Source organism: Salvia splendens, chromosome 21, assembly GCF_004379255.2.
Source record: "Salvia splendens isolate huo1 chromosome 21, SspV2, whole genome shotgun sequence".
Classification (NCBI taxonomy): Eukaryota; Viridiplantae; Streptophyta; class Magnoliopsida; order Lamiales; family Lamiaceae; genus Salvia; species Salvia splendens.
In genome coordinates this window covers 22,743,369-22,767,393 of record NC_056052.1, presented here as the reverse complement: position 1 = coordinate 22,767,393, position 24,025 = coordinate 22,743,369, and the positions used below count along the sequence as shown (strand labels likewise).

Sequence of the window (24,025 nt, the reverse complement as noted above, 5' to 3'; positions counted from 1 at the left end):
TGACAAACCAAGATGAAAATGTCAAATCATGTTATGGTTTTTGAACCTTCAATATATTTGCTTATTTATGGATGCTTTAATTTTCATTGATCAATGATACCTAATGGCAACACGAAAATGGGGATTGAGAGTGGGAGTTTAGGCCATTGTGGACTGTTGGTGATTATGGGAATGTTTGAGCTATAACTTTAACTTTTAGCCAAATTGAGGATTGTATTATCAGGTGATTTACTTATACTTCATTCTTATTCTTTCAGGTCACCATGGAGCCTGCTATCAGGTGATTTCTCGAGAGGTTGAAAAGGATGCAGGTTTTATACAGAATGATGAACAACTTTTATTTTGCATATCAACTGTTGTGTACACTTTCATTTATAGTTATAGTAGTAGTTTCTCTACTCTAGCATGCTGCAAATTTGTCCTCATTCCTTTTGTGAGGTGTGGCCAAATGATTCTGCATCTGTCTATTTCTCTGCTTTCTGGCATTTATTCACACGTACATCAACTAGTTCCCCTGTCAAAAAAAGGAATCAGAGAAGTCAGGAACTAGCTGAAAATATCTCCAGAAAAAAATTGCTGTGTGTAAGTTTGGTGAGAGATTTATTGATTATCAGATAGGAAAAATGGGAATCCTCTGTTCATTAAGTGATAAAAACTAACTTGGAAAGTTGTTCAGTTTTTCCCATTTGTTTCATCAGCAACCACCAGCTGCAAATTCTGATTTGCTTTCTCATCATCTTTTTCGTCCTTCACCTTTAGATACTGAATAATTGGTTTTTCCTCTTTCACCTGTACATGTTGCTCTGATTTCTCGCAACAAGTTTCGAGATCCCATTTCTGAGGTTGTTTCTCACTTCCCCTATTCCTGTATATGCAGTACAGGAAGAGCTGCAGGATGCCTAGTGGGCTACCCACCAAATTTGGAGACTGTAGATACAAGAGTTTGTTATTTACGTGAGTCGTTTTCCTTACGAAGAGACCTTACAATCACACTAACCGCAAGAAAAAGATCGTGGCTCAATAGTCCATATGCCATCCAAAGCGAACTTGCTAGAAATGAGAAAAGCGACAGGTAGAATGGCATGAATTCCACGCTCTTCGTCTGCATCACTTTTCTCTGACATAATTAGAACAACTATATCAGAAAATATATATCTTCCAATGAGAAAATGAATTTTCCCGTCGACAAAGTACTCACCACAACCACAAGTGGAGAACCATACATTGCTACCGATGCTACCAGTCCTACACTTCCAACAAACGCCTTGCGATGATGGTGATCATGGAATACAAATGTTGATATTAGTACTACTGAACAGGACAGCAGGAGAACAGGTAGAGTCATCATGGCCACCTTTTTCTGCAATTTCGTTAAAGCTATAATTAATAATGCTCGTCTTTTCGCTTCCTGCCATGCAAGAATTTTTTTTCACTCGTAGCTAACTGTAATTTTATGCTTGCTATATGCAAGATAACTTGCCTTTCCATCTGTTGAAGCATAGTAGAAATATATGAGTATGAAAGATAGCTCCAGAAATATCCCTAATCCATTGATTGTGACCACAGGAAAGTTTTCCCACTTGTAACTTACTACTGGCAAACCATACCAAGTGTAGAGGAAGCAGTTCAATAGGGCCATGATATATGGCACGCATGAATACTCTTCGGTGCTCTTTTTCCTTATCACCTTTGAGAAAGTGAATCTGAAAATTTTAGACGTAGATCAAGACCAGAACATAACATTGTTGCGTATATACAGTTTTATAAATATTTTGGATTATCATAAGTTGTGAGTAGTTACATTGGTGCAGCATAGAGTAAGAGGCTGGCTGCATTCCCTGCAAGAAAAATCAAAAGATGCTTAAAACTCAATGCTACAACAAATTTCACTTATACTAATAATGAGAAGGTTGAAGAGTCGGGGAAGAAAACGTTACCCAAAATGCCTACTGCTATACGAAGTTTCTCTTCCATACGGTTTGAGTGTCCGAGTTATGAAATGCTATTGCTGATTGTTGTTTTTTCTATAGCTGCTTATAATCCTAAGAGAGGTATATATAGTGCAAGGAGGAAAGAAGAATAACATGCATACAATTGTAGGAATAAGAGTAGAGCAGACTTGTGGAGCGAGTAGAATAATCCTTACCTAAGTGATGAGAAAAAATAAATAAAAATATATGGGTGCTTGCATGATGAAAGAATTGTATTTCCTTGATTTTGTTGTTTCAAAATAATTTTAGTACTCTCTTAATAATAATTTTAAGAAAGGAAAGAGACTAAACCAGGAAGATGCATAAAAGAATAAGTTGCATGGCAGTCTGGTTCTCTCGCAAGTGGAAGATGTTACAAGACTTCCACTGTCCACTTATAACAATTGATGTAATCCATTTAATTCCAGTTTCTAAATCTTTCTCTTAATAGTGAAACCAAATAACCAAATAAAATGGCATGAGTTCATTTTGTCTGCTTTATGCTCATTCATAACCAATGTTGTAACAGTAGTGTTAGAGCATTTGGTATCAACATTACTTTTTACATATTAATTCAAAGTTTTTCTGCTAATCAAATTACTAGGAAGATTATACTTTTGGAGAAATGGTTGTCAGTCAAATCTCTTATGCATGCAACTTTCTCAGTATAGTTTATGATGGTGAGATCACATTTCCTTTTTGCTGTCTTCCATTGTTTCTCTTATCCACTAAACATTCCATGTGAATGTTATTTTTTCCACCTTATTATCCTAATAAACATGTTTTTGCTGATGTTTTGCATAATATTGATCGATATTTAACACACTTGGGATACACAAGAATTTGGTTCCAGTTATATGTTTCATCAATCAATGGTTCAAAAACGTTATCTTTAGACTATTTGCTACAGAATGTTGGGTATATGCTGATGCTTGCAATGGGCACGTTATGTATGTTTAAACTTTTTATTGTTATTAGTATTGTATTTAATAGTATATTATACTCAATTAGTGATGCTCTAGAATATGCTTATCTCCTATGTTTATTCTATTAATTAAACTAGTAGTTTACTTACTTTTGCATTCGGTTTGAACAATTTTAAAGGAGATCAAATCATCAGTCAAATGTTACTTGGAGTCGTATTTCTTCATGTTAAGTTAAAAGTCCTTTGTCGTTATTAATTTTGCATTTAAATAACATAAAAACTTGATTTTTTTTCTATTATTTGTTTATATAAAAATTAATGATGCTAATAATACTAAGCTTTTCGGTATTAGAGTTTAACTAAATGTGTAAAATAAAATAAATAATGTTGATATTTATGTATGGACGATCGATGTTCTTTTATGCTTTTATTTCTTTTTAAACGGATATATGATCCTTTTATAAAAAATGATAATATCAAATGACGTTCGAAGACCATTATAATGTGTGCAAACTAATTTCTATTATTTTAGGATAACACATTATTAAAAAGGTAGATACGTTTTATTTAGTGGACTTTGCGATCAATTCTCAACCACATCCTATTTACTATGCAAGTGTTCTGTTGGTATCCATTCGATTTTATTCCCTAATCTATGGATTATTAAATAGTAGTAATAAAATACACTTTCTATTTGGTGTTTTGCTGCGTATTATTTTTACTAAATATATTTGCCACTGATGCTAGGGAATGGATCCTCTGCTGTTTAAAAAATCACAGCACAATATGTTGTGCATTAAACGCAGAGGAAATGGAATGAAACGCAGACATATAACCAACCCCTTTTTCCTTTTATTATGCTTTAGGTAAAAATTAAGTACAAATTGCATTCCAACCCCATGACCCACCATACATAGGTTACAGAGTCACTTCATCTTTCATACTCCGCATAATACACGTATCATTTTCTACAAAAGTTGGTTTTAATTTTTTTTATCACTAATTACTAAAAATTGATTTGTTTTATTGATATATTATAAAATATGTTGTAGTAGTAATATATAAAATATATTATACAAATAATTTTTACTAGTAATTTTTACTTAATACTTCTTTATTCAATACTCCCTCCGTCCCCAGATATTAGACAGTTAGACTCAATTTTTTTTGGCACAAGAATTTAGGAGGTGTTGTTTAGTGGTATAAATGGAGTTGGTAATAAAGTAAATTTTGACCATAAATAGAAATGACTCAAGTATGTTGGGACACCCCAAAGTGGTATACGAGTCTAATATCTTGGGACGGAGGGAATATTTATTTTATAATACTCCCTCCGTCCTACCGAAGATGACCCACTTTTCTTTTTGGTCTGTCCCAACCAAAATGACTCATTATTAAAAATAGAAACACTTTTATCTCTACTTTATTCCATATCTTTTACTTTAATCTATCCACCTAACACACAAAATAAAACTGCATAAAATCCCGTGCCGCCCAAGGAAGGGGTCATCTTCTTTAGGACGAAGGGAGTAATATTTTAGATATAAGAGTACTATGTACTTAGTTTTATAGCATGGAATAGGTGTAATTATTAAAACTAAGTGTTATTGTAATATAGAATAAATATATACTGGAGTACCATAAAAGAAGCACAACAAAAGAAAAAATATTCTCGTATAAGTTTAAAAAATAATATTCAGCATATCAATAATATTAAATATTTATCTTAGTACTAATATTTATATGTCAAGTTGATTTTTACAAATTAGAATACAATGACTTCTACGCGAAAAATAGACTAGTATAATAGGATTCTGGTGAATCAATTAACATCTTAAGAAGATGAAATAATAGATTTTTAGTTAAATTTTATCAGTATAATTTAGTTATTTACACCTTTTAATAATTCATCAAGCAAAATAATCTTATTTTAATTTTCTAAAAAATAAAATCAACTTGATTTATAGATTTGTACTTAACAGAAATTTTAATTGTTGATTATCATGTTGAATAATAATTCTTCACATATACTAGAATAATATTTCTATATGATAATAGTACGTATTTTTATGATATACTTTGTGTTATTACAATATAACATATTTTTATAAATATATAAATAAAACAAACCAGTTTTTAGTAATTAATTATAAAAAATTGAAATAAACTTTTATTAAAATATTACTTTTATTAAAATATTACAATTGGGGGTTGGAATGCAATTTGTAATGAAAGGGAAAAGGGGTTGAAAATGAAAATAACATGTATGTCTACGTTTCATTCCATTTCCTCTGCGTTTAATGCACAACATATTGTGCTGTGTTTTTTTAAACAGCAGAGGACCCGTTCCCCTGATGCTAAGTGGAGTTTGCTATTTGTCTGAACCTTAAATACTCCCAAATACACTAAATATATTTGCCACGTCAGATTTGTCAAAGTATTACATCCACTAAAAAACCAATCATTAGAATTTATTAATTTTTTACTCTTATGTTGTTGCACTTTTTTTCTAGAAAAAATGTTAGGTAATTCTTTTTAACTAAGTATTTTTATTTTGTGAAGTTACAATGAACTAACTTCAAGACAAGTGTTAGGGTAGGAGAAACCCTACAAAATTTAGGTAACAAGGTCTAGAAGTAAATACATGTATTCATATGCAAAAGTATCAATTACATTCTAGCATTTATTGGAAAATTTATGCTATCACCAGGTATATGCCTTCTTCATGGCCCTTTACAACAGCACTGCACAACGTTGATATATCAGCAGACCGGTGCTCGCAAGAAATAACGACTATACATTAATTTTATGCAATTTCAAAGTATAATACATGCGATTTTGTATATAGAGAAGCATTCACACATTATAGTGGTTCATTTGTAAATGTAGCGGCGGAGGTAATCGACTCGAGCTGGATGCTTGAGCTTCATCAGAGCCTTCACTTCATGCTTCCGAACCATCTCTCTTGAAATGTTCAAATTCCCAGCAATTTCTCCAAGTGTTCTATCTCTTTTCCCATCGAGCCCGTATCTCTGCCTCATCACCAAACTCTCCTTGGGCTTCAGAGAATCAAGCTGTCGAAAACCAAACAGAATGAGGCTTTAGTCATTTCTTGATCAAGTGATAAATAAAACTGGCAGATGCTGCGGTAAATAATGAATGCATATTGACGATGGGGATTTATATATGTGGTGTTGCTACAAGATATATTAAGCAAAATTTATGACCAGTATAAACTCTGTAGCGTACGTATACATGATTTCTTGTTGAGAGACACTCTAATCTCTTACAACTTGACATACCGAGTTGAAAGCAGGCATAGGTTTTTTCAATGAGCAAGTTGGACAGAAGAATTTATGTGAGAATATAAATTTTGAATAAGAATTTTAGGACAAGTAGAGAGAACCAGCATCCTTGTTAACAAAGGTAATACTCCACGTTTTATGCATCCTATTCTGATAAGAAAAAAACTTTCCTTGACATAAAGTGACAGAGATATGAAAAACAGAAAGTAGTACTAATTAGAAATCTAAACCAACTATCAATTTTGTGAAGTCAGAGTAATTCTATGTTGGTTGAGAATTAAGGCTAAAAAATTACCACATCATCAAGAGCAAGTCTGAGAAGTGCTGGTTGTCTCCTACTATCTCCTTCAACACCATCAACATCAGTAATGGCATTGATGAACTCCTCATTGGTTACTTCATGACGTGCATGGAGAGAAGCAATAGGCTTCGATGCCCTCATCACTTCATGGTATCTTTCAGGGGAGATTCCAACACGTTTTGTAATCTCTTCAACAGTTGGTATCCTCTGAAGCTCAAAATGCAGATCCTGCTTGGCCCTCTGGATTTCTACTCTGACCTAAATTAGAAAACAGTTCAGTTTATGATATGTGTTCTACAGAAGCATTTCTAAAGAGTAGTACATGTAGAAAGACTTACCGAGTCAAGGCCAAAGGAGACCTTTGTGAAGCTTGACAGTGTCAATGAGCGAACAATGGCATGCCTGATCCAGAAGAGGCCATATGTTGAGAGTCGGAACTTCCTTCTTGGTTCAAAGCGATCAATACCAGTCATAAGACCCTTCACCCCAGCTTGACAGAGATCTTGGAATCTTGGGCCATTAGCAAAGTCTTGAAAATACTTATTCATGACAAATAGAACAAGCCGCAGGTTGTGCTGCAACCAATATATCCACGGTGGCTTCAGATATGTTTCAATGGTTACCATGCAACTTTTGAATTTAAACTCACTGGACCTAGAGAGCATTAGAAAGTTGTCTTGTCAAACATACTTGATGCTTTCTCAAAGCTAATTTGAGAATCTGCATATGCCTAGGGCCTATGCCTAGAGCCGACCAAAAAGTGAACTAATACAACTTATCCAATCTATTAAAGCCTAAATAAAACCTTAGTTTATGCAAGTTTTGTCTTATCATGTCCGGTGTTCCTAATGCTATAGTTACACAACATTTAAGGCGTAAGTTGATCATAGTTGCAACACACTGAATCTACTCTAACATCTACCAGTTGGAAACCTACCACGAACAAATAGAGACTGCAACCTCAATATACACTCCAGGCTGAAAACTAACTGAAATGGGAGTTAGCATATTTACAGTCCATTCAAAACTAAATTACCTTGATCAACTTATTTCTGGCAGCTCGACCAACTTCTAACTGTTTCCGCAGCTGAAATACATCCATATTTATCTTCTTTGCTACTTCATCATCAGTTAGATCTCTTCCTAAATCACTTTTTAAGGTTTCCTTAACTTTGAGGATTTCCTGAAAGACAGAAATCCAAACTTAGAAAGCAAAAACCATAGCAATGGAAGTACACAAATCAGGTTTTGCTTTCTTTGTTTTTTAGCATACACTTTCCATTGAAGGCTAACATTCTTACCTTCATAGGTTGCATCAATTTGAAAAGCCAGGCATGCTCAGATGAAAGAAGAACAGGCGGAATCTTCATTTTCTTCCAATCTAAGCTGACCAAATCTGTCGAAGAAGTATACTCCCTAACAAGCCTATCAATCTTCTCATCTTCATCATTCTTTCTGTGTTTCTTATTTTGGGCTAATGCAACAAATTCATCTTCTTTCTTCATTCTCATAGAAATTCTCTTCTCGAGATTCAATCTTTTCCCCTTTTTCTGGCTCCTCACCACACTCACATCCCTTTCCTTCTCTGCCTCCTCAGTTTCCACACTCTTCTTCCTAAGAGGCCGCCGTCTCTTCCCCCTTCCTATTTTGATCTCCTCATCGGATACATCTGTACCAGGACTTCGCTTGTATAATTTTTCAAGTATCGCACCTGCTTCGCCGTAATCCAACTCCAATATACTTGGAGAGGCGACTGCTTTTACTCGTTCAGGCCGCTTCTTCGCCTTCCTTGATATCTTCCTAGTATCTTTATTCGTCTCCAAGGGTAAAGCTAGAGATTCTCGTTTAGCAACCAAGGATACAGGTTTACTTTCATTGGATTTGAAAGACAACACTACTAGCCTCTTCAATGAGGATGCACGAGTCAAATTTCTGGCTTTCACTCCCAATGGAATTCGTCCTGAAGAACTAGAAACAGTCACGACTCCCATGCCAAAGCTGTGTGATCCAAACGAAATAGGAATGCCCTCAATTCTCAAATCCTGCTATACCCAAACCAACAATACATCAATCACAGTTTTCAGCTAATAAACACTCATAAATGCATAAAACTACTAAAAAAACTTGATAGAGATCATGTGCTCCAATTATCACCACCAATTATTAAACTGCATACCTCTGCAACTGCTGTTAGCAATAGCCATATTGACTCAATCAAAATTAAAATTTCAAACTAAATCTCGAATAAAACCACCTATACACCATATCAAATCGCTAAATGATAATGATTGCACATAAAAACCCAATTAAATTGAATGCTAAGTACATACCGTACACATTAAAAAGAAAACAAACAATAAACTCGAATTATATGGAAAATTTACAAAATATTAATGCGTAAACAGTACCTGAGCAAATGGATAAAGAATTCGATGATGCTGCGAACACAATTATTTGGCAAAAATGGTAGGAAGATGTAGAATCTAAAATGCAGTGAAGCAGGAAGTCGGATTCACCGAATTTTAAAAGTAAATAGTCGTCGAATTTTGGCGTCCACAAGCTTTTCTGCTACAAATATCTACGGCAGCGAACGCAGAGACGAATCATCGACGGCCGATCTGTTATCCATGTTGACTGAAGAGAATGTTTGTGTGACGTGGCCGGATACAATTTAATTAATGACGTGGCAAAAATAATATTTTTTAGTATTTTGTGGATATTTGTAGAACACGTGGTAAGTTAAAGAACTCAAACGTTGCTTGATTTACATCCATACTTCTGTTTCCCGAAACATTTTATTTTACTTTGCTTTTTTAAGTAACATTAGGTTTTGTTTGATTTCTATTGGCTACGAAGCTTCAAACAAAAAGCTTATTGTACCATCCACATATAAAAATTATAATTGTCCATTTTAATCCATTATTCATTATAATTATTTTTAATCTTTGTTTTTTACTTTATCTACTTTTTCATTTTAACACTTTAAATTAAAATTCTTATAATACATGATGAAGACTATTTTTCACAGATGCTGTAATTACAATTATAAAAAGAATTATATGTTCTTCTTGCTTTGTGGCTCTTATTTATGTCACGTCACAATCACAAATGTTGTTTAAATTTAGGAAATCTCTTTATAATAGGAAAATGCTTCGTGTTCGAATTGATGAGAAGAATTGAATAGCTGGAACTAGTAATTTTTTTAAGAGTTATGATCTTGTGCATATTACTTGAGGATTAAAATTAACTAAACTAAACCTTCATGAGGCAACAGCTATAACAATAATTATTAAAGCATATACATCATGTGGTATATAAGCGTACAAAAACTGCTATAATAAATAACTAAAAGTGAAGCACAATTTTGTACTTTTAAAATGAGGCTAGATAGACCTATAGTCATACGTCCAAGTTTGTCGTAGTTAGGTACACTCCCAATTCTTTTCAATTATTATTAGTATAACTTTGTACATAAATAATGAGTTAATGAGGCAAACTAAACCATCAAATATAGCAAAAAGAAATTTGCTAAATCAAATAATGCATGAAAAATACTAACTAAATTGATATTTTTTGCCTCTACTAATAAAAAACAAGTATAATTGCTGTTACAATATTTAAACTAATTTCGCGAAATTGTCACTTCGTAATACGTAATTTAAACAGTTATAGGAATTTAAAATTTGCGAAATTCGTGTAAAGGCAAACAAACATTATTTTATGTGAATTCTCGAATATTGGTTTGCAACATGCAAATTGTTCAGTGCAAATATAAATATTTATGTTTTATAATTACGAAAAACTTAATTTCAAACCTTAATTTAATTGCAGTTGCTAACCATCACCGTTGTTCTGTATCAGCAATTGCTAACATTATTCGTTGTTGTTCGCCAGAAAGATAAAAGAGAGATTGGGAAGAATATTGTAGTCATAGAATTTGGTATTTGTGTGAACCCAAAAACACTAATTTTTGTTTTTTTATTACTATTATTTTCTAATTTTCTTTTGTTTTTAATCAATTCAAAAATTAATAAAACGTAATGATTCTAGTAAGGGTTCAAATTAAGTTCTTTTGATACCAAAAGGATAATTAATTAATATTTTCATCTTCATTAATAATATGTTTCTCTTCATATTTAAATTTAGCTAGAATATGAGTAAATTATTATGATATACTGATGTGCCTATTTTTAAAAATTTAATATGGCCGATCTTATGTAATAACTCTGAATAAAAGTTATAGTGCAAATTCATGCATCTCAAATCCAACGAAGTAAAAAAAAATAAAAAATAAATTAGTAGTATGCAATAAAATGGGAAGATCAAAGATGGCGTGAGGTGAGGGGGTCCGCGACGCGTAACGAGGTTTGAAGATTCCTTCTTCTTTCTATTGAAATATAGAATCGTATCTTTGAATTTGATTTCTGACTTCACAGCTTTGATTTATGTTAATTACACGTTGCGGTCAACGTTATTTCTTCCGCAAAATAAAGACAAATTAGCACCATTTAACACCAGACCCACTATTAATTACTTGAAAGATACTATATATTAATACAGGATTTTCATGCGTACAATCAATCATTTAATTCAAGATGTTCACAAAATGACAGTGCATAGTTTGGTTGTATATTTTTGGTGAACGTTGTATTTTTGTTCAACTAATAAATGATGAAAAGTAGTTTTAATTATGCGGTCAAACTATAGAAAAAATAGTACTGACCATCAATCATCATAACCAATATCAACGGAATGCACTATATTTAATTGTAAGAAAAATCTAAAAATCACCACTTGCCTCTAAAATTCTTACCTTTCATGAAATTATGATTATTCATATTAGTTGTAAAATCTTCCCGTAAATTATTCAATTATTGACTTATTTTTGTTCTTTTAAATTATTAAGTTATTAATTTAATTGATCTAATTTTACAACTAAACTATTGATTTGTTATGATGTTGCAACCCATCAACATTTCAACATTGACATGCTGTAACACCCCCTGCACGATCGGCGAACGGTCGAATAGGAAATGTCACAATTACGGTGCCATAAATTATGGTCAATTAAAAACCAAACTTAATTCATTAACCTATCAGCAAAAGTTCCAACACTATTTACAAACACAGCGGAAGCTATTGCAAATGTTCAAATACTATACATGCCACATCTAACAGAAATGGACACAAACGCCGTAAGCAGTGATCAGTGACCCACCGTGGATGCAGTGCTGGCGAAGAAACGAAAGAAATATCCAAAGAAATCCCCGATCCAATTAACATGTAGCACACTCAACACTTCAACCACAATTCTCTAACAACAATAATCATACAACTTAAATTTTTTAAATTCTTATTATTTTATTTACCAACCATTACCGCATATATCATATTATTATTGTCTTATTAATTTCTAACATATATTGGGCAGCGTCTCCTCTATAACCAACACATACCTAGAACCCAACAATAGGCAATATCAAACCCAGAATTTATCAACAGTCATCAGCATTCATATGAAGCATCTAATATTCCAAATTATATCCATACATTAACATAGACAAATCACATACGTCATCATACGTATCAACATACCCGTACCGGTAGTCAAATCTTCGTCTACGACTTCAAATTTCCAAACTATGTCATCAGAGGGGTATAATAATACAAAACTTCACATATGTCATAAACTACATCTGCAAGTCTCAAATTTTCAATATTTATGACAAAACTCAACAGAACCATGTAACATAATCCATTTTCACGTATAAGATATTATCATATCAAATTTTAACAGATGTTTCACATAATCTCATATTATAACTCATATGTTGTCATACACATTGTCACATATATCATCACGAATATTTCGATCGACATTATCACATAATTTCACACATGGCCCCTTAATGTGCTTAGTGACATACTAGGGTACGCGGACCAGATCAGAATCAGAATCAGATACAGACGCGGATTTTGTCCTCGAGAGGACTCCGCACAGACCACCCAATTAGGGTGCAGACAGATAATCAGACCATCCATTTGGATGCAGACAGATAATCCCGGGAACAGACCACCCATAGGGTGCAGATCAGACAGATCAGATAACAGGCGATCCTCGCTTCGGTTATCCAGAAGATGAGAGATCACAGATAATGCAGCGCTGCTGTCCTATGGCATGCCAATTGTACCACAGAACATACTCAAGCACGGGGCATAAGCACATACAAGTATACTTTATCATTAACGATTTCCAACATATCAAATCCATACAGACAGATTAGACGTCATCACAGATCGATCAGACATATTTCACATGTAATTCTTATTTGTATACATCTCACCGTCTTTACAGTCACAATCATATTCTTCCATTTTCATACTTCATTACCAAATCATTCAATAATTCATCATATTCTCGTGTTTTACTTCATAAGTCTTTTATCACATAATTACTCATAATCTACTAAAATAATAATACATCAACACAGACAGACAAATCAGACCTCATCACAGATAGATAGATCAAACATCATCACATTTTATCACATTTATTTCCATCTCCTCAACGTATACTCTTTTCACATACTTCATTATCAAATCAATCAACAATCCATCATATTCTTATATTTTACTTCATGAATGTTTTATCACATAATTAATCATAAATTATTTAGACAATAAGTCACGTAATAATCACGGAAAAACACGTAAGAGAATTAGGCCATTTAAGTGTTGAGCATGCTACCTGGATGACGTTATTTCCAAACCTTTCCATTCGACATTTCTTCTTTCGCCGATCCTTTTTCCTTTCATTTGCTAACATTTGGGTGTAGCTACCTCATAGAATTATAACACAAATTAATTTTTCGAGAAATAATATTACTATAAGCTAAACTCTCCCCTTTTATCCTCATCTAATATCCTAGATGAAAGTAATTCCATGATCTACCAATTTACTTTTAATATATCCGTGTTTGTAAATAGTGTTGGAACTTTTGCTGATAGGTTAATGAATTAAGTTTGGTTTTTAATTGAACATAATTTATGGCACCGTAATTGTGACATTTCCTATTCGACCGTTCGCTGATCGGGTAGGGGGTGTTACACGTGCTTTGTTGACTTACCCACAACCGTGCTCTTGCCAACGAGCACGGTTGTGGGCCCGCCCCCACTTTTTCTGCCTGTTCTTAGGCAAGAGCACAACACCCACAGTCGTGCTCTTCCGCAAGGACGAGCACAAGGGTCCCACCATTCTATTATTCAATTTAAATAAAAACATTTCCATAATATTAAAATTCATTAAAAAATCGAAATAATATTACAAATTATAAATAAAATAAAAATTACATAATTAAAATCCTAAAAATTAAAAATTACATAATTAAATTCATAAGTGACCGAATTTCATCCAAATGGATGATGAATGTGTGTATTTATAGATGGTTTTGGGATTAAATTTTTTTAAAAAAATTCAAAAATATTTTGAAAAAACAGTAATAAAACTGCTATATTTTTGGGAATCTGAAAATATTTTTTTTATTTTTGTTATTATTATTTTTTTTATAAAAAAAGAAAATGCCAACGGCCATTAGAAACACACCACGTCACCCTGCTCGCTGGCACGGACGTGCTCTATGCATAGAGCACGTCCGTGCCAGCGGCAAGGCGCAGCGGAGGACAAGCGTGTCCTTGCCAGCGGCAAGGACGGATGGTGAGCTTTTGCTCACCGTTGCAGATGCTCTTACTGATATGGCGTTATCAGACATCAATCAAAACGACATCACATTGTAGACAACGAAGGGATTTCGCATTATACTAAATTAAACAATTTCATTTTTTAAATTATGGTTTATTTTAAGAAAGAATGAAATGAAAGGGAGAAAACAAGAAACCAAAAATAAGAAACGAGATGTAAGGTAGTTACAACACATGAAATTATTTAGTTTAATATAATACGACGTTGTTTCACTACTTACAATGTGATGTCGACACGTTGTTTTGGTTGACGTCCGATAGTGTCACGTAAGTAACTCGTGAAAACCTTAATTGGTTGCAAAATCAAATAAATCAATAATTTAGTGCTCCCCATTGGATTGTAAAACTGATATTGGAATCAAAATTTGACAAAAAAAATTTGATTGTCTGGACTTTAGTCATTTATCTAGAAACATGTCAATCCCCCTTATGTTTAGTCATTAATCAATTGTCTCGTGTCTCGTCAATTTCCATAACTTGCATGCAAGTGCCGGCACGCAAGCTACACTTGTAATTGTACGTGCTTATAGACTGAGAAAATTCAGCCAAATCCATAGGAGGTAGTCGGCGACCGCTTCAAGGATAAGTGTTGGGCCGCCACCTTTGTGGCCGCTTAAGTGTTGCCCCCTCCAAGCAGTCGGGCAATTCTTCCACCTCCAATGCATGCAGTCAATGCTGCCAAGCATACCGGGAAAGCCATGGACTGTTTCGTAAAGACGAAGCAACCGTTGGCAATCATCGGTGGTGGGTGCCCAATGGAATTCATCACCGAAAGCTGAACGAACGCCCTCGCAAAAATTTTTAAGACAAAGGATTCCAGTGGACTCACTGACATGCAAATACTCGTCGAAGAGGTCGGCCGTTTGCCCAGTAGCGAGTTGTCGGATGGCACACTTACACTTCTGCAACGTCGAGAGACTTTGCCGACCGGCTGCATCTGGACCTGTTTGGAAGTATTCAACACAGGCGGATAATGTGTTGACAATACGCATGAATAAGCGCTTTGACATGTGAAAACGACGCCTAAAGTAATCTTCCGGAAACCGCAGCTAGTCGGAAAAATAGTCAGCAACGAGCCTTTCGTGGGCTCCCTCCCGGTCACGATGGATGTAGCGGCGAGTTGATCTAGTTGGTTGAGGAGGAGGGATGAGGGTATTCGCTGCGACATATACTTCATTAGCAGCACGATGTTGTTCGTAGTATTCTTGTTCTTCGCGCTCCGCTTCCGCAATGAGATGAGTGAAATCCATTTGAGGTTTTGAGTGAGAGATGAAGATGTAGATAAGTTGTATGAAAAATATGAATGAGAGATGATTTGATGTGAAAAATGAATGATGAATGTGTGTATTTATAGATGATTTTGGGGAAAAAAATAAAAAAAAATTCAAAAAATATAGAAAAACGGGCAAAAAACAACCATTTTTTTGGGATTGTGATTTTTTTTGGTATTATTTTTTATTTTAAAAAAAAATGATTTTCCAATGGATATGCCGTTGGCCAATCAGAACGCGCCACGACTCCTGCTCGCTGGCACAGACGTGCTCGATGCATCGAGCAGTGCCGTGCCAGCGGCGGACAGCGGTGCCGCGCCGTTGGCACGGACGGACGGACGAGCAATTGCTCGCCGCTGTGGATGCTCTTAGAAGAGAAACCCAGTGGAATAAATATGGTAAATATAATTAGTTTAGTGATTGGTTTGACATAATTAAAATTGGTATTTGGATTAATAGGTTTGTTTGTAAATGTTCAGTTACTTATTTTTTTCCCCGTGGTCAGTGTTTTGCAGTTTTATCTGATTTTGTATGCTTTGATTTTAATTAAGGGCAGTGATAAACTTGTATTTGTTTGGAATTTAGAAAAAATCAACAAACTTACTACTCCTTAGCTTGGACAATAGAAAGATGTTTGCGATTATTACTCATTGTGTTTTTAATTTATCATTATTTGTGGATAGGCTATTCTCTTGCTAGCTAATTATAATAGCATTATCTATATATACTAGTACCTATTATTAGGACCAACATATGTCACAACAGAAACTTTTGTTAGGTAAAACTCTTGAATAAATATGAATTTGTATCCTTCAGTATGATATTTATGGCAGCTATATATTAGAGTGACACTCCGTCCATCTATAAAAATAATTTGTGTTTTTCATTTTAGTCTATTCACTAAATTTAAAAGTACTAAGTACAAATCTATTTATTGTAAATTTCTATATCTAAGTAGTTGGATCTAATGTTTCACTAATAATAATACTTGAATCAAGTTTATACTCTAGTCTCTATATCTGTCTTCCACTTTACTTGTTTTGCATTAAAATTGATCTCGTTCATTATTTTTCATGGACTCATGCATGGAGACTGGAGTAAATAGTAAACACTAAAGCGCTGATAACGAAAACAATGGAGCTTTCCATAACATTGCCACTTCACCTCAAAATATTAAAATAATTATAAGTTGTTTGAGTATGTGTGAGTGGGGAAGTGTGGGTTTGAATTGGTCAGAATTGACTTGATCGTGTTGGTAGGACCGAAGACCGGTCTGCCCAAATAACATTCACACTCCCTTTAATTTTGCTAATAATACTAATTAATTTCTTCAGTCAAAAACTCTACTTTTCTTTCCCTCGCTTTTCCCCATTAATTCCAACTTTCCAAACCCTATCGTTCTTAACTTCATTCAATCAATTACATTTATTATATATATGTGTATTCGCACCTCTCCAAATCACTTCATATTTTTAGCATCAATAAATTTGTTAATCATACAAAAAAAAAATTTACATTCCTTTCTCAGTTGCATGATTTCAGAAACAAAGCTACTTATAAACCTTTCTCCGGCGGTGAGGGGAAAGTTGAACACCTTAAGAAATGGAGAATTTTCCATCGGATTCGGAGCTGAGAAGTCTGGTGAGAGAGCTGTCTCAGGGGAAAGAGATGGCGATGCAGCTGCAAAATCATCTCAATTTGCAGTCATCTTCTTCACATGAGAGCCCCGAGTTTTTGCTTCAGAGAATAATGTATTCCTACGATCAGGCGCTCTCCATGCTCACGCGCAACGACCCTGCTGCTGCTCGTAGTGAACCACCGTTGCTGCAGCCGATGCCGGAGTCTCCTTTGCCAGTCGCCGGAAGCCCTCTCAGTGATGACTCCGATCAGGATTTCACGGATCAGGCTTCTAGGAAAAGGTTTCGACGTTTAATCTAACTTTATTTATTTCTTTTATACATGTGGCTTGATTCTGTTACGTTTAAACATTATTAATTTTATAAATAACATAAAAAACAAAGCTCAATTTATACTTTACTCATATTATGAAAGTATATATATGATGATCATAATATATATACATGGTGGGATACATACACTGACAGAGTACGTAACTCGAATTTATTAATTAGAAAAAGAGTCTTACTAATTTAAACTGCTTTTTTTTATAATAATAATAATTATTATTTCGTGTGTACAGAAAGGCGGGTGCCAGGTGGACTCAAAAGGTGAAAGTGGGGCCAGAAGTAGGGATTGAAGGACAACTGGATGATGGCTATGGTTGGAGGAAGTACGGACAAAAAGAGATCATCGGAGCTAAACATCCCAGGTTTTAATTAATTACTTATGTGTAATTGTTCAATTTATTTCACATGAAAAGAGTAACAAGTTATTCAAATTTGGAAATAAAAGATTCCAACGGTAATCATTATAGAAGAAAGACTATAAGATCTCATTAATTCCCTAATTTAGAATTTTCTTGAAGCGTGTAAATGAATAGTATTCAAATGTAGCTTGGGGCTGTCATTTTCAGTTAGTTTTCGATTTCTTTTTTTCTTTTTTAAAGTTTTGCGATTTCTTTATAGTATTGACGAATGTAGCATTCCTTTTTTGAATATGCAATGTTAGCAATATAATTGTATGAGTATTTGGTATCACAGAACCCCCTAAAAGTCAACTCCATCAATTAATCGATTAAAGTTCAATATCTATCTCATCTTAAAAGAAACAGTCAAAAGAATTTGAGTTATTAGGGTACGTGTTAATCCAAGTTGAGCGACAGGATGCGTTCATAAAATAATCCAAGTTAATTTAGTGTTTATTAAAATAAATTGATTAATTTGAATTTGTTTGGCCATCTTATTTTTTTAAAGAATCAATCCTATATTTATTAATCTATCTTATCACAATTAAGTTGCGAGTGTATCCTTTACTAAAATAATTTAGTTTTATCACAAAGTCAAAACCCATATCTTTTTTTATCGTTAATTTATTTTATTGCAGAGGGTACTACAGATGCACCTCTATACATGCCCACGGATGTTTGGCTACAAAGCAAGTTCAAAAATCAGACGAAGATCCGACAATTTTCGAGATCACGTATAGGAGAAAGCACACGTGCACTCGTGCCCCTAATAACCCGTCTGCACCCATACCCGTACCCGGTGTAGAAAGTGAAGATCCGAATCCATTAACCAAAAACCCACCCTTTAATATCCAAACAACCCTCAATCCCCTAAACAGTTTATCTTCATCGACACCAATTAACAATGATGTTTTTTTGGGAAATTATTACCCGAATCCGACCAATGATTTGAATGGTGATTATGGAGAATTAATTCCTAACTTGGGCCACCCCGAATCCGAACTTGCAGCCATGACCAATTCCGCCACTCTTGACACGGACTTCCCGTTTGGACCATCTGGGTTCGGGTCGGGTTTCGACTTTGGTAACCCAGGCCATTATCCATAGTAAGATAGATGCATGCCCTTCATTTCTAATTTTGTACGAGGATAGTTGATTTAAATAAGGCCAGCTAGTTATGCCTAGATTTGTTATTAGCATTTGATTAGTTTGACTGGTTAAAGCTAATCAAGTTTTGTGTTTCATTTTCTTGTATTTTTGTATGATTTACATTAATCCATGATACTTTGTTGAAGAGAGTCTCTACATATTCTAGCAAGCTAAGATTATTTTAGCTTTAGTTTTGTTAACGTTAATACCTGTTACTACTACAATTTTCTTGACGAATGGTCTACATGGGCTAGATTTTGAAGTCCATTAAGGAACCCACTTCGTCAAGGCCCAAAAACAAAGTGAACTAAATACCAATGCTATTCCTATTCAAATCTCCCACATTTGTTATAACAAGCTGGGAACCAGTATATAATTAAAAGTCATAACAAAATTGCAAGAAATCAATCCGAAAAAGAAGCATGAAGGATCAACTTGGAAAAGACATGCAAAATGACATAATATCCCCTTTGTTCCACATTTTAAGTGGAGCATTTCTTATTCGTCACGAAATTTTATGCAATGTTATTTTGTGAGTTAAGTAGAAAAAGATTAAAGGAAGAGAGTGACTATTTTTTTTAAAAAAATGTTTCATTTAGAGTGGGACATCTCAAAAAAAAGAAAAATGTCACTTAAAGGGGGTCGAGGGTCGGATGAAGTAATATGAGTAAGCTAATACGTGTAGTAGTGTAGAGATAGAGAGAGAGAAGTAAATGAGGATGATGATGTGGTTAATAATAAGCAATGTCTGCAACTTGGAGCTTCAAGAAGAGGGCTTTCAATGCATACACACGCCTTCTCCGTGCCAACCCATATATAATAATAGTATTACTTAATAATATACTTATAAAATAGAATTCATTGATATCATTCGTGTTTAATATGTAGTGTGATCATCATCGCTTGCTCCCACTCTAGCATTCTCAGTGAGATCAGAGTACAATTAATTAACTTCATTATGTAGAGAGAGAGGTAGGTGTTGCTTGTGTTGGTTGTGGGTAGTAATTTAATGTGAAACTAAATAAATGTTGCATGTGAGTGCGTTCTGAATGAATGTTACTTACCTACATTATATGACATCAACTTGCCCATCTATGCATTTATTTACCTCTCCTACTTTTCTTCCTTCCTTCATCATCATCATCTCCTTTATATCTTTCTACCAATCATCACCTTATCATTTGATTCATATAGGTCAAGCTTTAAACTAAACCAACCCAATTTTAAAAAATAAACTTGATAGAGAGATCATGCATGGAAATTGAAATACAGTGTAAACTAACGAGCAATTACGAATGATGCTCGGATAAGGTATACATAAATCTCGATCTCGTTCATAATGTGGACAATTTAGGCATTTGATTGGATACTTTTGGTTTCATATGTATAGATTATAGAATGAGGTAGGGTTATTTTATCTCAAACAGCTATTGGAATTTGAAGATGGATGGGACAAGGTAAGTTTCATGGTAATTTATATGCTAGCTAGCGCGAATGAGGGGTAATATAGAGGGCAAACTCTGACATTCAAATATTCAAAAATAAAGATGAAAACGGACAGTGCAGAAATGACATTTATGAGTATGAATTCCTTCACAACATTAATACTCTTGGGATCTTCACACCATCCAAAGATGTAACGTGCATTTATGTTCTTTGCACCTAATTAAATGAAAAAAGAACAAATAATCCAAACTTTTTGAACGACTATTTTTTTTTTCCAAAAACACACTAATACACGTCATGAGTATATAAATAACCATGTAATGTAATCATATACTATAATGGAGTACGTAATATACTAAACATGATTCATACATTTTTTTTTTCTAAATTAAAGAACATTTACATCGGCAATTTCTTATGAAAAATGAAATGAAAAGAAAACGACTTATCGTATTGGCATAAAGAAAACATAAGAAATCCAAAATCCAAGACCACCTTAAATGCATTGTTAATTTTGTAACTACCGGAGACAGGCAGCAATAGAAGTTGGACCATTGAAAGCAACATAATATACAACTGTTTTTTATGTTTGTTCTAATTAACTATACATCCAAGTTATTTGTTTAGCTCAAGTATATATTCTTCCTTCGACTTTAGATACTTTTGTGCGTATTAATTACAATTTCTCTTCTAATTAAGGAAACAAGTACATTTTACATCATTACATGCATCGTATATTAACGCATGAAAACAATTGACTAAATGAGCCGTGGAATGCCTTTGATGATATATGGTCTCATAATATAGAGAATTTGGTTTAAGAAGTAAATATATACAGGGAAAATATCTTTTAAATCTTTATTTTACATAGTTACCCTAATGATGTAAGTACTCAAATTGAATAAATGTTTTAGGGCGATTTGCCAAAAAACCACTAAGTTTTTTCAATTCTGATCAATCCCGTAATTTTTTAAAATGAATGATTATATCATAATTCAACATTTTTCTCAACTGTCTCATAATTTTGGATTTGTAGGAAATTATGTATGATGTGGCACACATAAAATACGACGTGGACAAATTGTTCGGCTACTTAAATGATGTCGTTTAATACATCTAGTCAAGTAAGTCAACCACGTCTTTAATTGTTACACATGTACATTGCGCATCGTTAAATTCAGACATAGCACGACGACAATTTTTTCACGGAACAATTGAAACAAATATCACATTATAGTATAATCGGTCATTTTTCGAAGTTTTCTTTTTTAAAAAAATGGGCATGATGAAGTGATGGACCATAAATTGACCAAACTTGGTAGGTTTTTCCATCAATTTACTCATTTTTAATGTGAGATAAAATACATGCATGACATTTCAATAACGGTCTTTCTTATCTCTAGCACCTATCTACTTGGCGAACTTAATTTTAATTTGAAGTAAACTTTGAAACTTAAAAATTGAAGTCTTCTTGAGACATCTAAGTTGTGAAGACTTCTTCTACACTAAATGATGTAGACTAATGATCAAATCTCCCTCCATCCAAGAAAAAAAAAGAAGCTTGCGAATTGATATTAAATGGGGGGAACCAACATTTTTAAGGGAAACATCGTTATCTCCATGTTTGGGCCTGCAAACAAATCTAGGGTTTCATTAAAAGATTTTTTTCCTCTTTCTAATTGTTTCAAGTCGCCCTCATCCTCATGCATGCAAGAAAAGGAAACACGTATAGTAACATTAGATCTAAATTAATCCCCAAATTTATTGAAAATTCCCATATACAGGCTAAAAAAAGGAGAACTTTTATTTTTAACTATACATATATCAGTACCTTCTTTGAGCACCAATGACAATGACAAGTAATTCGATTAACATATTTTTTATATCTCATAATTTATTACCATTATCACCAAATTACAGATTGCATAAGAAAGAGGAAGAAACGAAAATTGAAATTTTGATTTATATTTAATTGCAAAAGAAGACTAATTGGACACTGAACAATAGATCTAAAATGAAGGTTGAAAGCACAATTAAAAGTAATGAGTAGTAGTAATAAATAATGGAGATGTTAACTAAGAAGTAAACTGTAATTTCCTCATCGAATTTATTGTCGCATTCTCCAATTTAAGGAGGAGACAAGAAACTAGCTAGCTAGGGTTTTGAAAGCAGAATGTCTGTTGAATATGCTCAGCCAATTCTTGTGCACTAAGTTGACATTCAATTCCGATCTATCAAAACAACAACAAACCCATAAATAGTGTCATATCAAATAGCAATAGAGAAAAGGTAGTTAATTAAGTTGCATGAATGATAATTTAAATGATGTAATTACCTTAATAGTGAAACAATTGAGCATCTTCTCATCAAGCTTGTTGACATTCACTTGGAGAATCTCGAGTGCAAGGTCTTCCAAGGCAGACACAATCTTGGCAACTTGGCCCGGGATTCGGCCCGACACCGTCTTAAGCAGTAGATTCGGGCCGCAGAACTTCACCTCCACCTCAGACATGGCTGATCTTGAGCTAGCCACGAGCTCGTTCACGCTGTCGTTGATGGAGGAGGTGGAGGAGTTGCACGGGGAGAGCTCGGCCGGGCTTGGAATCAGGGAAGGGGAGTTGAGGAAGCCCGTTTGCAGATTGTGCAGCCTGCGCTTGTACGGGCTTCTCGGTTGGGGAGTCCTCGGGCTTATTAGGATCGGGCTCCTCCTCGGGCTAATGGGCCCGGGCCTCGGGCTTAAAACATCGGCGTAGGCCTTCCTTTGCTTCTTGGCTTCCATTGATTGTAGAATTTGTTGTAGCTCTTTGATGTAGTTCACAACTCCACCTATTATTGATGCTTGGTCACCCTAAATAAACATAAAGATTTAAATCAAAGACATTTCACAAACATACTTTTTTTTTATTGGCAAATGAACAGAAATGTAAAGGTCGCATCACATACTCTTTTGACATAAAAGCAAGGCATCAAAGAACGAAGCACAGAGATATGCTCATTCATTTGCTTTCTTCGATTCCTCTCTACGGAGATGTGAGGCGAAGTTCTTGGCTGCCCATCTTCCACAGAAGTCGCGGCGGCGCTCATGAGCTTCTGTCTCTTGCATTTGGGGGAAGCTTCGGCGGCGGCCATCTCAGATTCTAGAAAGGGTGATTTTGGGAACTCGAAGCTTTCATCGTTTGATAAATCGAACCGCATCATCGATGGACTATTGCAATCAGAAGCTTCGAGAATGCTGAAAATGTCATCAGTCAACTCAGATTCCTTGAAGAATTCGGACAGATCTTGAGTGCCCATTTCAGACAAAAAACCCTAAAAAAGTAGTGACAAAAACACACTTGGTTTGAAGGAGGAAAGTGTGTGGGTATTTGAAGAAGAAAAACTAGAGTGGTAATCAATTGGAATGGACCCAAAAAAATTGTTTTGAGCGGATTCGAAAGGGACTAAACTATCACCATCAATAACCCTTTCTGAATTCAGATAGAGTGGGTTTGCTCTTTGGTTTTTGCTTTGGGATGATTGTTTTTGAGAGAGAGGA

The 24,025-nt window shown here is 34.3% G+C and overlaps 4 protein-coding genes across 5 annotated transcripts; 1 reads left to right on the top strand and 3 right to left on the bottom strand.

The window, feature by feature from the left end:
• Positions 1-324: 324 nt before the first annotated feature.
• LOC121783769 (bidirectional sugar transporter SWEET3-like) lies at positions 325-2,626 on the bottom strand. 2 transcript variants are annotated; one of them, XM_042181945.1, is made up of 7 exons: positions 1,938-2,626; positions 1,802-1,838; positions 1,481-1,703; positions 1,199-1,360; positions 998-1,117; positions 790-927; positions 325-514 (listed from the first exon to the last, which is right to left on the bottom strand). In XM_042181945.1, exons 1-7 carry the CDS (start codon positions 1,972-1,974, stop codon positions 506-508), a joined length of 726 nt encoding a protein of 241 aa, XP_042037879.1. In that variant the 5' UTR covers positions 1,975-2,626; the 3' UTR covers positions 325-505. The 2 variants fall into 2 exon arrangements, with proteins under 2 accessions (XP_042037879.1, XP_042037878.1); XM_042181944.1 differs by having other exon boundaries at positions 661-927; positions 1,938-2,623.
• A 2,900-nt stretch (positions 2,627-5,526) lies between these two features.
• On the bottom strand, positions 5,527-9,135 carry LOC121783893 (RNA polymerase sigma factor sigE, chloroplastic/mitochondrial-like). The gene is made up of 6 exons (XM_042182076.1): positions 8,910-9,135; positions 7,803-8,543; positions 7,538-7,684; positions 6,840-7,076; positions 6,496-6,759; positions 5,527-5,969 (listed from the first exon to the last, which is right to left on the bottom strand). Exons 2-6 carry the CDS (start codon positions 8,490-8,492, stop codon positions 5,769-5,771), a joined length of 1,539 nt encoding a protein of 512 aa, XP_042038010.1. The 5' UTR covers positions 8,493-8,543; positions 8,910-9,135; the 3' UTR covers positions 5,527-5,768.
• A 7,748-nt stretch (positions 9,136-16,883) lies between these two features.
• LOC121783508 (probable WRKY transcription factor 41) lies at positions 16,884-19,189 on the top strand. The gene is made up of 3 exons (XM_042181602.1): positions 16,884-17,449; positions 17,731-17,859; positions 18,534-19,189. Exons 1-3 carry the CDS (start codon positions 17,133-17,135, stop codon positions 19,000-19,002), a joined length of 915 nt encoding a protein of 304 aa, XP_042037536.1. The 5' UTR covers positions 16,884-17,132; the 3' UTR covers positions 19,003-19,189.
• A 3,316-nt stretch (positions 19,190-22,505) lies between these two features.
• Positions 22,506-24,025, bottom strand: LOC121783507 (transcription factor SPEECHLESS-like). The gene is made up of 3 exons (XM_042181601.1): positions 23,434-24,025; positions 22,826-23,338; positions 22,506-22,721 (listed from the first exon to the last, which is right to left on the bottom strand). Exons 1-3 carry the CDS (start codon positions 23,782-23,784, stop codon positions 22,641-22,643), a joined length of 945 nt encoding a protein of 314 aa, XP_042037535.1. The 5' UTR covers positions 23,785-24,025; the 3' UTR covers positions 22,506-22,640.

Excerpts from the sequence above, each read along its gene's own strand:
- LOC121783769 (XM_042181944.1), bottom strand. The coding sequence starts at position 1,974 with ATGGAAGAGAAACTTCGTATAGCAGTAGGCATTTTGG. Across the intron at positions 1,839-1,937 it reads TATAGCAGTAGGCATTTTGG|GGAATGCAGCCAGCCTCTTA; the intron begins GTAACGTTTTCT and ends TTTTTCTTGCAG. Across the intron at positions 1,361-1,480 it reads ATGCTTCAACAGATGGAAAG|AAAAAGGTGGCCATGATGAC; the intron begins GCAAGTTATCTT and ends ACGAAATTGCAG.
- LOC121783893 (XM_042182076.1), bottom strand. The coding sequence starts at position 8,492 with ATGGGAGTCGTGACTGTTTCTAGTTCTTCAGGACGAATTCCATTGGGA. Across the intron at positions 6,760-6,839 it reads TCTCCTTTGGCCTTGACTCG|GTCAGAGTAGAAATCCAGAG; the intron begins GTAAGTCTTTCT and ends TTTCTAATTTAG. Across the intron at positions 5,970-6,495 it reads GACTTGCTCTTGATGATGTG|CTTGATTCTCTGAAGCCCAA; the intron begins GTAATTTTTTAG and ends GGTTTTCGACAG.
- LOC121783508 (XM_042181602.1), top strand. The coding sequence starts at position 17,133 with ATGGAGAATTTTCCATCGGATTCGGAGCTGAGAAGTCTGGTGAGAGAG. Across the intron at positions 17,450-17,730 it reads GATCAGGCTTCTAGGAAAAG|AAAGGCGGGTGCCAGGTGGA; the intron begins GTTTCGACGTTT and ends TCGTGTGTACAG. Across the intron at positions 17,860-18,533 it reads ATCGGAGCTAAACATCCCAG|AGGGTACTACAGATGCACCT; the intron begins GTTTTAATTAAT and ends ATTTTATTGCAG.
- LOC121783507 (XM_042181601.1), bottom strand. The coding sequence starts at position 23,784 with ATGGGCACTCAAGATCTGTCCGAATTCTTCAAGGAATCTGAGTTGACT. Across the intron at positions 23,339-23,433 it reads CTTGCTTTTATGTCAAAAGA|GGTGACCAAGCATCAATAAT; the intron begins GTATGTGATGCG and ends ATGTTTATTTAG. Across the intron at positions 22,722-22,825 it reads TCAATTGTTTCACTATTAAG|ATCGGAATTGAATGTCAACT; the intron begins GTAATTACATCA and ends TTGTTTTGATAG.